Source organism: Drosophila mauritiana, chromosome 2R (genome assembly GCF_004382145.1).
Source record: "Drosophila mauritiana strain mau12 chromosome 2R, ASM438214v1, whole genome shotgun sequence".
NCBI classification, from domain to species: domain Eukaryota; kingdom Metazoa; phylum Arthropoda; class Insecta; order Diptera; family Drosophilidae; genus Drosophila; species Drosophila mauritiana.
In genome coordinates, this window is record NC_046668.1 from 23,029,943 (window position 1) to 23,042,484 (window position 12,542).

The 12,542-nt window shown below is 49.5% G+C and overlaps 6 protein-coding genes across 9 annotated transcripts; 2 read left to right on the plus strand and 4 right to left on the minus strand.

The window, feature by feature from the left end:
• Window positions 1-195: 195 nt before the first annotated feature.
• Window positions 196-4,533, minus strand: LOC117136505 (histone-lysine N-methyltransferase eggless). Its single transcript, XM_033297449.1, has 8 exons — window positions 3,544-4,533; window positions 3,362-3,479; window positions 3,009-3,292; window positions 2,700-2,955; window positions 2,133-2,638; window positions 1,313-2,074; window positions 525-1,241; window positions 196-466 (listed from the first exon to the last, which is right to left on the minus strand). The coding sequence occupies exons 1-8, from the start codon at window positions 4,531-4,533 to the stop codon at window positions 260-262; spliced, it is 3,840 nt and encodes a 1,279-aa protein (XP_033153340.1). The 3' UTR covers window positions 196-259.
• Window positions 4,534-4,703: 170 nt separating this feature from the next.
• On the minus strand, window positions 4,704-5,570 carry LOC117138065 (larval cuticle protein 9). Its single transcript, XM_033299888.1, has 2 exons — window positions 5,083-5,570; window positions 4,704-5,025 (listed from the first exon to the last, which is right to left on the minus strand). Exons 1-2 carry the CDS (start codon window positions 5,092-5,094, stop codon window positions 4,759-4,761), a joined length of 279 nt encoding a protein of 92 aa, XP_033155779.1. The 5' UTR covers window positions 5,095-5,570; the 3' UTR covers window positions 4,704-4,758.
• Window positions 5,571-5,605: 35 nt separating this feature from the next.
• LOC117138062 (uncharacterized RNA-binding protein C365.04c) lies at window positions 5,606-6,515 on the plus strand. The gene has a single exon (XM_033299886.1). The coding sequence runs from the start codon at window positions 5,689-5,691 to the stop codon at window positions 6,439-6,441; it is 753 nt and encodes a 250-aa protein (XP_033155777.1). The 5' UTR covers window positions 5,606-5,688; the 3' UTR covers window positions 6,442-6,515.
• On the minus strand, window positions 6,455-8,235 carry LOC117138058 (tyrosine--tRNA ligase, mitochondrial). The gene is made up of 5 exons (XM_033299880.1): window positions 8,025-8,235; window positions 7,625-7,957; window positions 6,997-7,571; window positions 6,750-6,938; window positions 6,455-6,691 (listed from the first exon to the last, which is right to left on the minus strand). The coding sequence occupies exons 1-5, from the start codon at window positions 8,159-8,161 to the stop codon at window positions 6,531-6,533; spliced, it is 1,395 nt and encodes a 464-aa protein (XP_033155771.1). The 5' UTR covers window positions 8,162-8,235; the 3' UTR covers window positions 6,455-6,530.
• A 51-nt stretch (window positions 8,236-8,286) lies between these two features.
• On the plus strand, window positions 8,287-10,217 carry LOC117138057 (probable periplasmic serine endoprotease DegP-like). 2 transcript variants are annotated; one of them, XM_033299877.1, is made up of 5 exons: window positions 8,287-9,094; window positions 9,155-9,318; window positions 9,372-9,481; window positions 9,540-9,999; window positions 10,051-10,217. In XM_033299877.1, the coding sequence occupies exons 1-5, from the start codon at window positions 8,388-8,390 to the stop codon at window positions 10,137-10,139; spliced, it is 1,530 nt and encodes a 509-aa protein (XP_033155768.1). In that variant the 5' UTR covers window positions 8,287-8,387; the 3' UTR covers window positions 10,140-10,217. The 2 variants fall into 2 exon arrangements, with proteins under 2 accessions (XP_033155768.1, XP_033155770.1); XM_033299879.1 differs by having other exon boundaries at window positions 9,006-9,098.
• LOC117138060 (NF-kappa-B essential modulator) lies at window positions 10,176-12,300 on the minus strand. 3 transcript variants are annotated; one of them, XM_033299884.1, is made up of 7 exons: window positions 12,171-12,300; window positions 11,648-12,011; window positions 11,490-11,592; window positions 11,127-11,431; window positions 10,845-10,994; window positions 10,415-10,777; window positions 10,176-10,356 (listed from the first exon to the last, which is right to left on the minus strand). In XM_033299884.1, the coding sequence occupies exons 2-7, from the start codon at window positions 11,957-11,959 to the stop codon at window positions 10,228-10,230; spliced, it is 1,362 nt and encodes a 453-aa protein (XP_033155775.1). In that variant the 5' UTR covers window positions 11,960-12,011; window positions 12,171-12,300; the 3' UTR covers window positions 10,176-10,227. The 3 variants fall into 3 exon arrangements, with proteins under 3 accessions (XP_033155775.1, XP_033155773.1, XP_033155774.1); XM_033299882.1 differs by having other exon boundaries at window positions 10,409-10,777; XM_033299883.1 differs by having other exon boundaries at window positions 10,409-10,777; window positions 11,648-12,058.
• Between the last annotated feature and the right edge of the window lie 242 nt (window positions 12,301-12,542).

Sequence of the window (12,542 nt, forward strand, 5' to 3'; positions counted from 1 at the left end):
ACCGACATTATTGTGTTATATTTTTAAAGTATAATTTTTTAAAATTCATTTGTCTATATTTATCCATTTAACACTAAACGTGAATAAAATAAATGGTGTAATGGTTTCAAAGTAAACGAACGGTGCAGAACAGCAGCAGGCGGTAGAAATGTGATGTTTCCGTTAGGGTGACCAGATAATGTTTAAAGTTTAAACTTTTTATTCAAATTTTTCTTTAATAAGCAAATTTCCCATATGGATCTCAAACTTAAGCTAGGACTTAGAGCAGACGAATGCGGCAGTTGGGGGCCCCGCACTGGCAGTATAACACCTTGCCGGGCACCACGCCCACCTCGTAATTGTAGTTCCAGGTCAGCTCGGTGCCGGAGCGGATGTGCGCGGCCGAAAAGAAGGCAACCCAGGGGAAACGCAGGTCGTGGGTGTCCACGAACACGTTCTGCACGAAGAGATTGGGGTTGCACGAGTGCTGCGGGAGTAGAAGAGAATGAGCCACATGGCAAAGGAACAAAAAACTTCCAACTCACGTTGAAATAGCGTCCAAGGTTGCCCGTTGTCTTGGCGTCCATGATGTAGGGCGCCTCGTCCTTGCCGAAAAGCCTCCGCACCGAGTTCTCGCGCACCGTCTCGTCCAGATCGGCATTTGGGTTAAAGTTGATCACCGCACGCTCCTGCGAGTCCAACTCGCTGCTCTGCGTGGAGCAGCTCTGCGTGGAGCTGCTTCTGGAAGAGCGCTTGATCTTGCGCTGGTAGTGATAGTTTGGCCGGAAGTCGTCATCGTCCTCGGCATCTGGTCCACCGTTGTCCTCCTCCGCGTCAGGGTCCGAGTGGTCCACCTCCGACTCATATCCCTCTTTCAACTGTTCAGCGACCTCTATGTAATCTAAGTCCGCGAAATACTCGTCGCCGGCGTCCTGTCCGCCTTCGTTGGCCATAGTCTCCGTGAGCAGATGGCCGGCGTATATACAGATGAAAGCGCCCTTGGGGATGTCGTTAACGCAGCGCAAGCCCCATCCACGATTCGAGGTCTTGAACACCTGCAGTTTCATCTCTAGGGAGAACTGCACCACCCGGTTCAGGCAATTCTTCTTGCACTTGCAGCGCGAGTTGCACTCGTAGATGCCGGTGGGCACGTGCTCGTGGAGTCGCTTGTACTGGTAGCCTATCTCCTCAATGGGCTTCTTCGGGTTGCAGTACCGCACGCCCGCCACTGTTAGCTGCCAACAAGCGCACTTTGACTTGTCCTGGTAGGGATACACAAAACATTGGACGGCTGGGTATAATTTGAGATAATCAGATCTGTAAGACGTCTTACCGAGCAGTCGTCCTCGCAGTCGCAGCATAAGAGGAACTCCTCGTCCAGATTCAGATGAACCCCCTCGGTGGGGATGCGCTGCTTGGCGTAGGTGCATGGGGGCGGCAGTGTGTTGTCGTAGTAGTTTACCAGCGGAATCGCCATCTTCTCCTGCCCCTTTGAAATGTCCGTGTCTTTCACGATCGAGGGATCAATGGAGTACTCGGCCAGACACTTGAGGTCGGGCGTAAAGTCAAAATTGTCTACGTTCAACACATTTTCAGTTGCTCGTAGGTACCTGTGAACTTCGGCCAGGTTGCGCAAGCTTTTGCCACAAGGTCCCTTGTATACCACGGACTTCTTGGTCTTCTGCCGCATGATAAGACGTTCCCAGCCAGAGAGCAGAGGCTTTGCCAACGGACTGTAGCTGTCCAGACGGTGAACGATCTTAAAGAGGCAGTTCGGCATGCACTCGTGGCGCTTGTACATTTTGGGAGGCAGATTCCGCTTGGCTGTAAAGTAGACTACATGGCCCTTGGGCCTGTTCTCGTCGTCCACGTATATTGTCGAGTTGTTCAGGTGCCGCACAGCACTTGCGCTATTACTGGTGCTGGCACCTCCTGCATTGGTGCGTCCTCCGGCTGAGGTGGCTACCGAAGATGCAGCTGCTAATGCGTTATTTTGCGCGGAGGCGCTGCTCTTGCGGGCAAAGGCACGCATCTGCTGGTTCACCTTGCTGCTAGACTCCATCTCCTTGGTGTACCGGATAAAGGGCTCCGTGCGCTGAAAAAGAAAGAAATATTGTAGTGAGGGCCGCTGGATGAATGGACACGATGCTTACTCTTGGGACACGCAGCTGCTGGGCGCTTGAACTGTTCATATTGTTCTGGGTTTCCCTGAAGACAGGACCCAATCGCAATGAACCCCTGTATATCCACTCCGTATGGTTTTTGTCTCCCTCAAACTGCATCAACACCAAACTGCAGTCGATGTCCATGACGCGCGCGTACAGCCAGGTGCCGTTCGATTCAGTGTTCATGCTTTGGCCCCGGGTGCATTGCACCATGGGACGATCCACAGAGTACTTCTCCACGTACTTCTGTATGAAATCGCGCGACGCGGCGTGTACGTCCTCCCACACTTTCTCGGAAGCCTGGCAAACTAGACGGACATCGCGGTGCGGAACGTACTGAGTGTACCCATCGTCGTAGAATATAAGGTAGCGGTAGCGATTGGCCTGCTTCAACGGCTCAGCGATAATGCCTGGATAAAAGGCGCTCTGCACCACGCCCTTATCCTTGCCCCGCGACAAAGTAGTGCCATCGAAGTACGCAATCACGCGGGTACCTAGTACACAATAAGTGGATTAGTTTATAGATTGACAATAACCATTCTATTGGTAACTAACCAATGGTCAGTCGCACTGGCGGTGGTTCGAAGTAGGCAATGTGCTTGGCCGTCACTGTCTTGATCATCTGGTACGGAGTGTTGAGGTACCTAATCTTGTAGCTCTTCATCGTGTTTCCGTTGATGGCGGTGCTCTCCGTAAACTCGATTACCTTTATGGACACCCAGCTGGCAATAGCCTTGTTCTTAACAGCGTAGTAGGTTTCTCCCAACTGGATTGGAGGACGCACGATTTCGCCGGCAGGTGGAACTTCATGCTGAGTAAATGGTGGTATTAAAACGGGTCCAAACGGCATCTCATCTGACTTACCACATAGTCACTGGGTTCGATGTCCAGGATGGGTAGATGTTTGTGTGCCACCGGACACGAATTATACAGAGCGCAGTGCATTTTGTCAGCGGTGGTCTGAACTTTTTCGAGTTCCACATCTGCCAGTGCGAATTGTCGCTCCAAGTGGTCTGCTTTCGCCTGGAGAATGGTTTTTGACCAGGCCATCTGAGCCGTAAAATCCACCTTGTTGAGCACATTCTTGATGGCATCATCGAGTTCATCTTCAATGAGCTGCAGCTTTTCTTTCGAAAAGTCCGTTTTTTCTGTGCGGATAAAATATATTTAGTGAATTTTTTTTTGCTATTGTTCATTGCCCATGATAGCAGTCTCACCTGGCTGCTTCTCCTCTTCTTCCTCATCGCTGCTGTCCAGAGCCACAAAGTCAGCGTGATCCTGGTGGAAATCCTTCAGCAGCAGCGGCTGCTTGGCCATCAGTTGACCTGCATACTCCTAAAAAAAGAAATTCGTTCTAGTTTACCTTCTAAGTTAATTAAATATAAATGTGCTACTTGACCTCATACAAGTCCATTGCTGTGTCATGACATCCCATGCAGAGGAACTGCTGCTTGGAAGACTTTCGGAGCACCTGGTAAAAGTTTAAAGTGGCCATGTTAGCCAACACGTACTGTTTATAAAGCTTTGTGCAATTGCAGTTGACACATTCCTTGTCGTAGAACACATCTCCATCTGATGACAAAGCGTTCAGCTTCTCGTCCTCTGCAGCATTCGGAGCAGTGCCCTTTTCAAGCTCCACCTCTAGGACATCGTCTTTTTTATCATCATTTTTGTGTTCTTCGATTTCAGTTGAGCTAATACGCTTGTGATCTTTTAATGTCTTCTCAATCTTGTCCTTTTCTGCTGGGCGATTTATTGACTCCTCAACGTCCTGATCTACTTCCATGCCAGGAGCTTCTTGCTCATTTCTCTGTTGCCCCTTTTTATTTGTCCAGTCATCTTTTTCGGGAGAACTTTCGGATGTGGGACTGCTGATACTGCTATCAGTCATTTCCTTGGCCTCTTTAGCCTCAACAGCCGCAGCTTCATTGGCAGCATCTGGCTTTGGCGGATCTTCCTCACTTTCGTTGGCGGAGGAGGATTTGACAGGACTCTCTATTAGCTCAACGCTGCTGTCCGAATCCACAGCTACCAGAACCGGGCTGCCTTCAATGGCGATACTGCTAGCTTTCGTGTTCTCTCCCTTGCAGTCCTCCGATTCGTCGGCCAACTTTCCAGGTTCATCAGAAGCCTTACCTCCATATGGGCGCTGCTTCATTGTTGAACCGTTGCCGGCGATTGCTTCACTTTGTGTCAGGTCCTCCATCTCCACACCTTTTGCGGCTTTTTCTCCCTTTTCTAGAGAGACTCTAAGAGACTCCAAACTATATTCTTTTTTGCGCACCGGCAACCCGTAACTTTTTTCGCTCGACGCTGGTGTTTCCTGGACATCCTCCACTGTGCTTCCACTGCTATCTAAGCAGTCTATGGCTGTTGGCTCCTCAGACATAGTTTTAAATAAGTTTGCCTAACTTTACACAATAATGCAAATAAATTGCGAGCCAAGCGATAACATTGTATACAATTTCGGCCGAAATTTGCCAGCCCTAGATTTTAGCGGCAAAAAGAAGAAGAGTGTCTATTCACACAAGACCAAAAGAACGAAAATTCAAAATGTACGCTGCTGCAATGGATTTAATTTTTTATTTCGGTCTTCGGGAGTGGGTCCTATTTATTAGGCCTCGACGACCTTTGGGTGGTAGCCGGTCTCATCGGCGGTGTAGACCACCTTGACGGTCTTGCCGTTGGGGGCCACGTACTCGTACTCCCCGGAAACCACCCAGTTGTCGTGCTCCTTCAGGGCTCCAGCTTGCACGGCGCGAATATGGTTGGACAGTTCATAGGCGTAGTTAAAGTCCAGCACGTTTACCTCGGAGTCGCTCTTCAGAACATCAGCCTCCTCGTTGGCGAAGGCCACGGCCAAAAGGCAGGCAAGAACGATCTTTAAGGACAAATCGATGTTCAGAGGTCCCCAAAATTAAATTTCGATGCTACTTACCACGAACTTCATTGTTGGAAAGGGGATGTGTGTGCTAATAGATAACGAAACAATATTGACTGCTGGTTGCCGAAAATTGCGCTTTTATATGTGGCTCTCCCCTGACATTTTACCGGCCGGAATTACCAACTGCATAAATTTTCTTCATAACTGGCTCCCAGCGGTCGTTTGTCTTAATTAAACAAAAGACATTGATGCAGTCATTCTTCAGGCATTAATTATCACCCCACTCGGCATATCATATTCGCGGGGTTATCTATGAAGATCTGTGCGGAAGATTCCCAAAACAACCGCGTTCATCAATTGTCGGCACCGCACGATCAATTTTTAGCTGATAAGAGCTGACCGGTCTATTCCTTCGATGCTATCGCCGATCAGCATTATTTTCGCATAACTCCATTAGCTGTCGGATTTTGCTCCCGCAGTTCCAACCGGTTTCTAACAAGCTGCGAATGCAATATGGCCTCTGATTTGAATTTCTTGGCGCGCAAATAGCCAGTGCTGGAAAATGTCTGGGACCTCACAGAGTATTGCCATTCAGAGGGAATCCCACGTGGTAGTGTCTGCGTATCGGTGTACACTGCAATCCCCACCAGAAATATAACGATGGCCAGTGATTCTGGCAGCGATTATGAGGTGGAGGCTTTCATCAATCCCAAGCGGGTGCGGCGCACGGTCAACGACGACAGTGCGGATCTGTTGGGAAACTTCGATGACCAGAAGCGGAGGGAGATCTTCGAGGGCACGTATGTGGACAAGGAGGACGGACGGAATCCCAGTGACCCAGAGGATAGTAACAGCGAGGATGAGGCCAGGTCCGACGACGAGGCAGCCGCTGAGGGCAGTGCTGCTTCCGCAGCTGAGGAAGACGAATCTGCGGAAAACGGGCAGATAACCAGTGACCAGCTGAGTTCACTGCTTCGAGGAGCCTCCAAAACCAACAGACACGTCCTGTACGTGACGAACCTGAACTTCGAAACTACAAAGGACGACCTGGAGCTGCACTTCTCTGCGGCAGGCGCGGTCAAGTCCATCCGCATTCCCAAGAAGCGGCGAGGGGGATTCGCCTTTGTGGAAATGGCCGACTTGAGCAGTTTCCAAAATGCCTTCCAGCTGCACAACACAGAGCTGCAGGGACGCAACATCAAGGTGCAGATCTCCGAGGCGGGCAAGAAGAAGTCGGCCAACAAGAAGAACATCATCAAGCAGAAGAACCGAAAGCTGGCCGAGATGCGCAACGAGCAGAAGACCTTCACGAAGAGCGGCAAGTTCTACGACAAGGACCTGAAAAAGGAGAAGGCCAAGGAAATGCTGGCGCGAAAGCGGTGGCGCAAAAAGCCCGCCCCCAGACCCACATAAATAGCATAAGTTCTTACAATGTAAGCCAATCTATGATTATTTAACAACAATTAAAAGTTAATATTACCGGATAAGAGGGTTACTGTTCACTATTGCCAGCGCACAATATAGAAGTTGCGTTTGCCCACGCGCAGCAGAGAAATTCCATTGCGCAGGATGTGCACGCCCGTAGTTAGCACTTCGGCGATATTCTGCACCCGCTTTTGGTTAACGTAAAATCCGCCTGCGTTTATAATGCGTACAGCATCCGCTAAAGAGTGATCACAAATCGGTTATACCCCATATTTCCAAAGTCGAAGATAACTTACTCTCCGTGGGAAAGCACTTCGCCTTCATGGCCAGCTCCAGGATGGACATTCCGGGCTCGGTCAGCAGGTTCACCATAGTCGCTCCCTGAAAGGTCTGCTGGATCTCGGGAAGGTTGAGTTGCGCTAAACCCTCTACGTTGCCTTTGTACAAGGCATTGGTCACCCGTTCCGCCTGCTTCAGCCCACTTTCTGTGAATTGAAAACTTCTAAAATCCTGATACAAGGGAACAATGATATAGAGTACAACCTCCATGAACTAGCAGAGTGACGTCCTCAGCTAGCAGAGTCTGCGCCTTCCGCTTCTCGGGCTCCCTCGTGTGCTCCCGCATCAACTGCTCCACCTGGGGCAGCGGGATGAAGGTGAACAGCTTCAGGAGCTTTTCGACCTCGGAGTCTGGCATGCGCAGGAAAAACTGGTAGAGGGCGAAAGGCGAGGTCTTGTTACAGTCTAGCCACACTGCATTGCCTGCCGACTTGCCGAACTTATCGCCCTCCTCCGTCGTGACCAGTGGCAGGGTGAGCCCGAAGACCTCTCGCTTTCGCTCTACGCGGCTAATGAGCTCGTGGCCAGTCATTAAATTGCCCGTCTGATCAGAGCCTCCCATTTGAAAGCAGCAGTTGTGGCGGCGCAGTAGGTGCAGCCAGTCGTAGGCTTGGAAAATCTGGTAGGTGAACTCGGTGAAGCTCATTCCATCCTCAGACTCCATGCGGGACTGCACCGAGGATCTGGAGAGCATTGACCCCATGCGAAAGTGTCGTCCCATGTTGGCCACAAAGTCGATGAGCTGCAGGTCCGCGTACCAGTCGGCATTGTTGACGATTCTGCAGGAGATTAGAAAGAGATTAACAGGGCCTAATGTAGGCTACACACTCACATTAGGGGAGCCAGTGGGAATTTCTGTTTCTTAGAGTCCCAAAGGCAGTTCTCGTGATTTTCGAACACCTGGCGAAGCTGTTGCTCGATAGCCTTTAAATTGGTCTCGATCACCGTCTCGCCCAGTTGGTTGCGCTCTGTCTTGCGTCCACTGGGATCCCCGATGAGTCCAGTTGCTCCTCCTACGAGGGCAATAGGTCTGTGGCCGGCTCTTTGGCAATGGATCAGGCCCATTATTACCAGCAGGTTTCCCACGTGTAGGCTATCAGCGGTGGGATCGAATCCTGCGTAGATGCTCTGTCGGCCGCTGGTGAAAAGCTGTTTCATCCTGGGACTGTGGAGCAGCAGTTTTCATAGATAAGATCGCAATCTTCTCTCTTTGCAGATGGTCCAGTACTTACGCCGCTGTATCAGGAAATATGCCCTGAAAAAAGCCTCGATCTGTGAGCTCCAGAAGGTTCTTCTGCGCCAGCTGGCGATGGCTATGTCGGAGTACATCCTGGAGTGGTTTCAGCAAACTCCGGCGCAGAGGCAACATTATGCAAAGCTCCTTGGAAATTTCTAAAATTCCTTAAGGGAATGTTTTTGAGGTTGGAGCCATCAGCTGATCGGCGCGCGGTGAATGACAAAATCTGACTTGTTTTTGTTTGCAAACAGCTGGTTGTCGCTGCGAATGGCAACATCGGAATCCAAACACAATGGTTCCATTTGGAGCCAACGCAGTTTTCCATGACAGGGCCTTTTCATAATCAAATCTAGAGATAATGCTGCTGAAGATACGCCACGCCCTGCTGGAGGTCACCAGTCCACCGGCCGCGAAGCAGTCCGCGATCATTATTAACAACGAAGTCATCATCAGTTCGGGAAGCATTCTGCAACCACATTTGGTCGTAGATGGGGACAAAGGAGCGCAGAACAAGGCAATTGTTGCCAGACTGCAGCGGGGTCAACTGCTAGATGTTCAAAATGAGGAGCAGAAAGAGGATGCGCAGATCCGCTCACTACATTTTGTGGCCACCTTCGATCCGCAGCAACGACGGCCGAGGCCAAACGCTGCACCTGGGTCTCGGAAACCACACATCCTCTCCCGCTTCACTGCCTATCCGCTGTACGTGTTCTGTGCGGACGAAGTATGCCGCAACCTGCACCACATATTACTCACAGCTGACTCCGGCGATGCGGGTGAGGTGCTGCGCTCCAGTTTCGTGGTGCTGGGCCTGCGAAAGCCCGAAAAGGATGAGTCCTTCAAGCGCTTCCTCGCGCACATCGCTAACTACTTGCGACATCTGCAGCCCATGCACACTTTGGACGACGTGCTGGTCATGTGCTCGCCCTTTGGCCTGGAGAACTTTTATAAGACCATCAGCATTGGAAAAGTGTCTAATGTTATGGGACGCAGTGGCTGCTTGTTTGCCATTTCAAACGCTTTGCCCCTGGGCTGTGAAGGCTCTGCAGTGTTCAACAACAAGCTGTAGGTGATAAATACGAAACCGAACCGTAATATACCAAAATATAATATTCCGTTTATCAGGCGGCTCGTTGGTATTGTGATATGCACCTCATTCCAACGCCATCAAGAAAACGTCAACCTCACACTGGCCGCGAACTTTGGCTACCTTTTGCGCAACTTTATGGAACAACTGGGCATGTCTACTACAGAATTCCAGCTAAGTCGAGAGCCGTCGAGCTTTGCCTGTAAATTAAGACTAATTCTACGTTGTTGTTATAGTAATTACACACCGTTCTAGGGGAGCGCACCATTGTGGTCATCGAGTCGGCGGGTCAGCAAGGTACCGGGACCTTCATACGAGTCCACAACAAGCGCTTTATCCTCACTTGTGCACATGTGGTGGGACAGGTATGCAAGCATGGGATGTCCTTAACCTTGGCGCACTAAATTAATGTCTTTCACGTAGAACATTGAGACTGTTAATTGCCGTGCTGCCGATCGCGAGTTCCAGTCTGAGGTGATTTGGTGCAACCCGGACAGCGATAAGCCCTTCGACTTGGCTCTACTTACAGCTCCGCAGGATGTGCCGGAGCGATGCTGCGTGCGGCTGGCCAGGAGTCCGGCCACCCTCGGGCAAATGGTGTACAATGCCGGGTTTCCCTACTACGTTAACTTCAGCTTCAGGCACGACTTCAACCCTTCGATTTTTCAAGGGAGGATCATCAAGTGCGACACCGGGGCCATTATGTCCGATGGCAGCGTGCAGGCGGGCCAAAGTGGAGGACCGATGTTCGACCAGAATGGATGCATCCTAGGCGTTTGTGTATCCAACATTAAATTAGACGACGTCGTCTACCCAAACATAAATACAGCCATTCCTATTTGTGATATCCGCAACACGTTGCAGCAGTTTGCACGCACCAACGGTGAGCAGAAAGTCGAATCGATGAGTTCTAGCTAATCTTAATTCTTTGCAGACTTAAATGTGCTTAGCAACCTGGTAGCCAGTCCAGATGTACACCGCGTCTGGTCTCTGGAAATGCCCCCCATTCGCAGCAAACTCTGAGGAGACCCGCGCATTTTTCATTGTTAACGAAACTGTAGTGTTTTTATATAATATGGCTTATATATGTTAATATGGTAAGAAATTGTGCTTAGTTTTTATCCAAACAATCGTTAACGTGACTCTGGAGCACGCTTAAGGCGTTAAAGGACTTTGAACAGATCGGACATCGCAAAGTGGTGTCCGAAGTCCGGGATGAGGCGCCTGTTGGGTCGAGAATCTGTCAATAGAAAAATTAGTATTGACATTTATGGACTTTGGAATCAGCGTACTCTTACTGGTCTCTGCTCCTCTCGCAAATTGCTTCTGCTTGAACTCAGCGAAGAAGCGGTCGAGGACGCCTTGCTTGCCTTGTGCGACTCAGACAGAGCTTCGATAAGCTCCTGGTTCCTCCTCTGCAATGATCGCAAATCCATAAGATACTGATCTTTCTCGCCGGCATTCTTCTCACGATCTGCCCGCTCCATTTCGAAGTCCTTGCGGTAGATATCGTTTTGGGTCTGTAGATGTTCGATCACCTCCTGCTTCTGGATGTCCCTTGCCTGCAGCTCGCTAATATCCAGCTGCATTTTGTTCATCAGCTCCTGAGCGCTCACCAAGTTAACCTTTAAGCAATCGATCTCCTCAATATATGTTCCTTTCTGCAAGTCATAATTATAGAAGTTAAAGCTTAGTTTCAGCATCGCATAGCAGAATAAAATCACAAACCATTTTCAGGCTTTCAGCCACGAGTTTAGAGAGCTGGCCCTTTAGGTACTGCACCTGTCGATCGTGCTCGTCCCTTTGCACGTAGTCCAAAGCCATGTTCGGGTCAGGTTTCGATTTGGTTGCATCCTCTGGTACGAACTCAAACGAATGCTGAAATAACAGAAGACAAAGAGCGGTGAGCCCCGGAGAGATTATTTTAGAGAGATACTGCACAGTTTAGTGCGAGTCTGTACGCAAGTATTTGCCCTTTCGCTTGGAGCAAAGTGCAACTGGTAGACATACATTTAGTTGTTGCAGTTTGTCAATCTCCACGCGCATGTTGTCGATCAGGGCCTGCTTTCCAGATACGCTCTGACGAAGGTCATCCTGCTCCTTTAGCCTGATAGTCTGAACCACCTCAATCTGCTCGATTTTCGTCTCTAGGTCATTCTTCAGCTTTTGGTTTTCCTCGCGAAGGGTCGCGATTTGAGCTTGACACTCTTTAACCTGCTCCTTGTACTGGTGTTCTCGGTCGGCGGCTTCCTGGCGCCATTTCTGAGTCAGCTTGTGGTAGTTCAGCATGGTTTGGTTGACCTTGTCAAGTGTGCCTAGCCGAATAATGCCGTATTATTGCTGTATATTACTTTAGTGGCAAAAAATACTCACTCTTTAGCGCAAGGTACTCGGTCATCAGGTTCTGCAGCTTAACTACTTCCTCAGCGGAGCCCTGTAACGAGCAGAGGCTGGGAAACTGCGAATAAACACTGTTCTGTGGATGGATTAAGAGACTGTTAGAAGCCAGCAAGAGGTTACCAGACGCTCACCTTCAGGACATCGGATTGAACTTCTCCCATAATGAAGCTGGTCGCCAGGGACTGGTGCTGGGAAGATCCGGAGTCCAGCGATTTGTGCTGCTGCTGCGATGCAGTCATGCTGACTGGAGTACAGTTCACTGTTGGTGGCTGAGTGCTTGTAGAGGCATCGGTTTCCTTCGCCTCCTGCGTGTCACCACATGCGTTGGACCCCAAGGAACTGTCCGGCATGAGCGAAGAGCACGGCGAGCTACCCAAGATGACGAATGACTCTTCCTCCGACATATCCCCGTTGTCGCGGTAGCAATGGTTGGTTTTAATCATCAGAGATTTCACGGTTGCGTTCACAGATAAGGGAAATCCCCTCTTTCAAAAACTAGACGGCAAAGATTAGCCAAATCGATTAGTTTGATATCGGCAACACTAAGGATAAATGTATAATAAATGAGTTTTAGGGCAATGATTCATTTCGCGTGGGAATTACATCGCCGCGTCACAATGGAATCAACAATTGTCATGTTTATTCTATATATACCTTATAGACTACTGCGTTCCTTCCTTATCTCGTTTTACTTTGCTGACAAGCTGTTAGGAAACACAATTTTTTTTCGGAATAATATTTACTTTTTACTATTTTGCCAAACAGATTTGACCAGTGTGACCGCAGCCGTTTCAGATGTACCTTTTTTTGTTTCATTGATTGTCACTGTGTCATAATCGGAACTGTTATCGACAATCGGCGCACTCGTCTATCTTAATTTAAAAGCAGCTAATATCAATAAATCAGATTACACGCCCAAAACTCGTGCATATGAAGGCGCTTGCACTGAAAGGACGGTGGAAAGTCCCGGCATCATTTATTCAAGCCCAGTGACGTGCATCCCAATTTACCTTCCTTTGTTGCTCA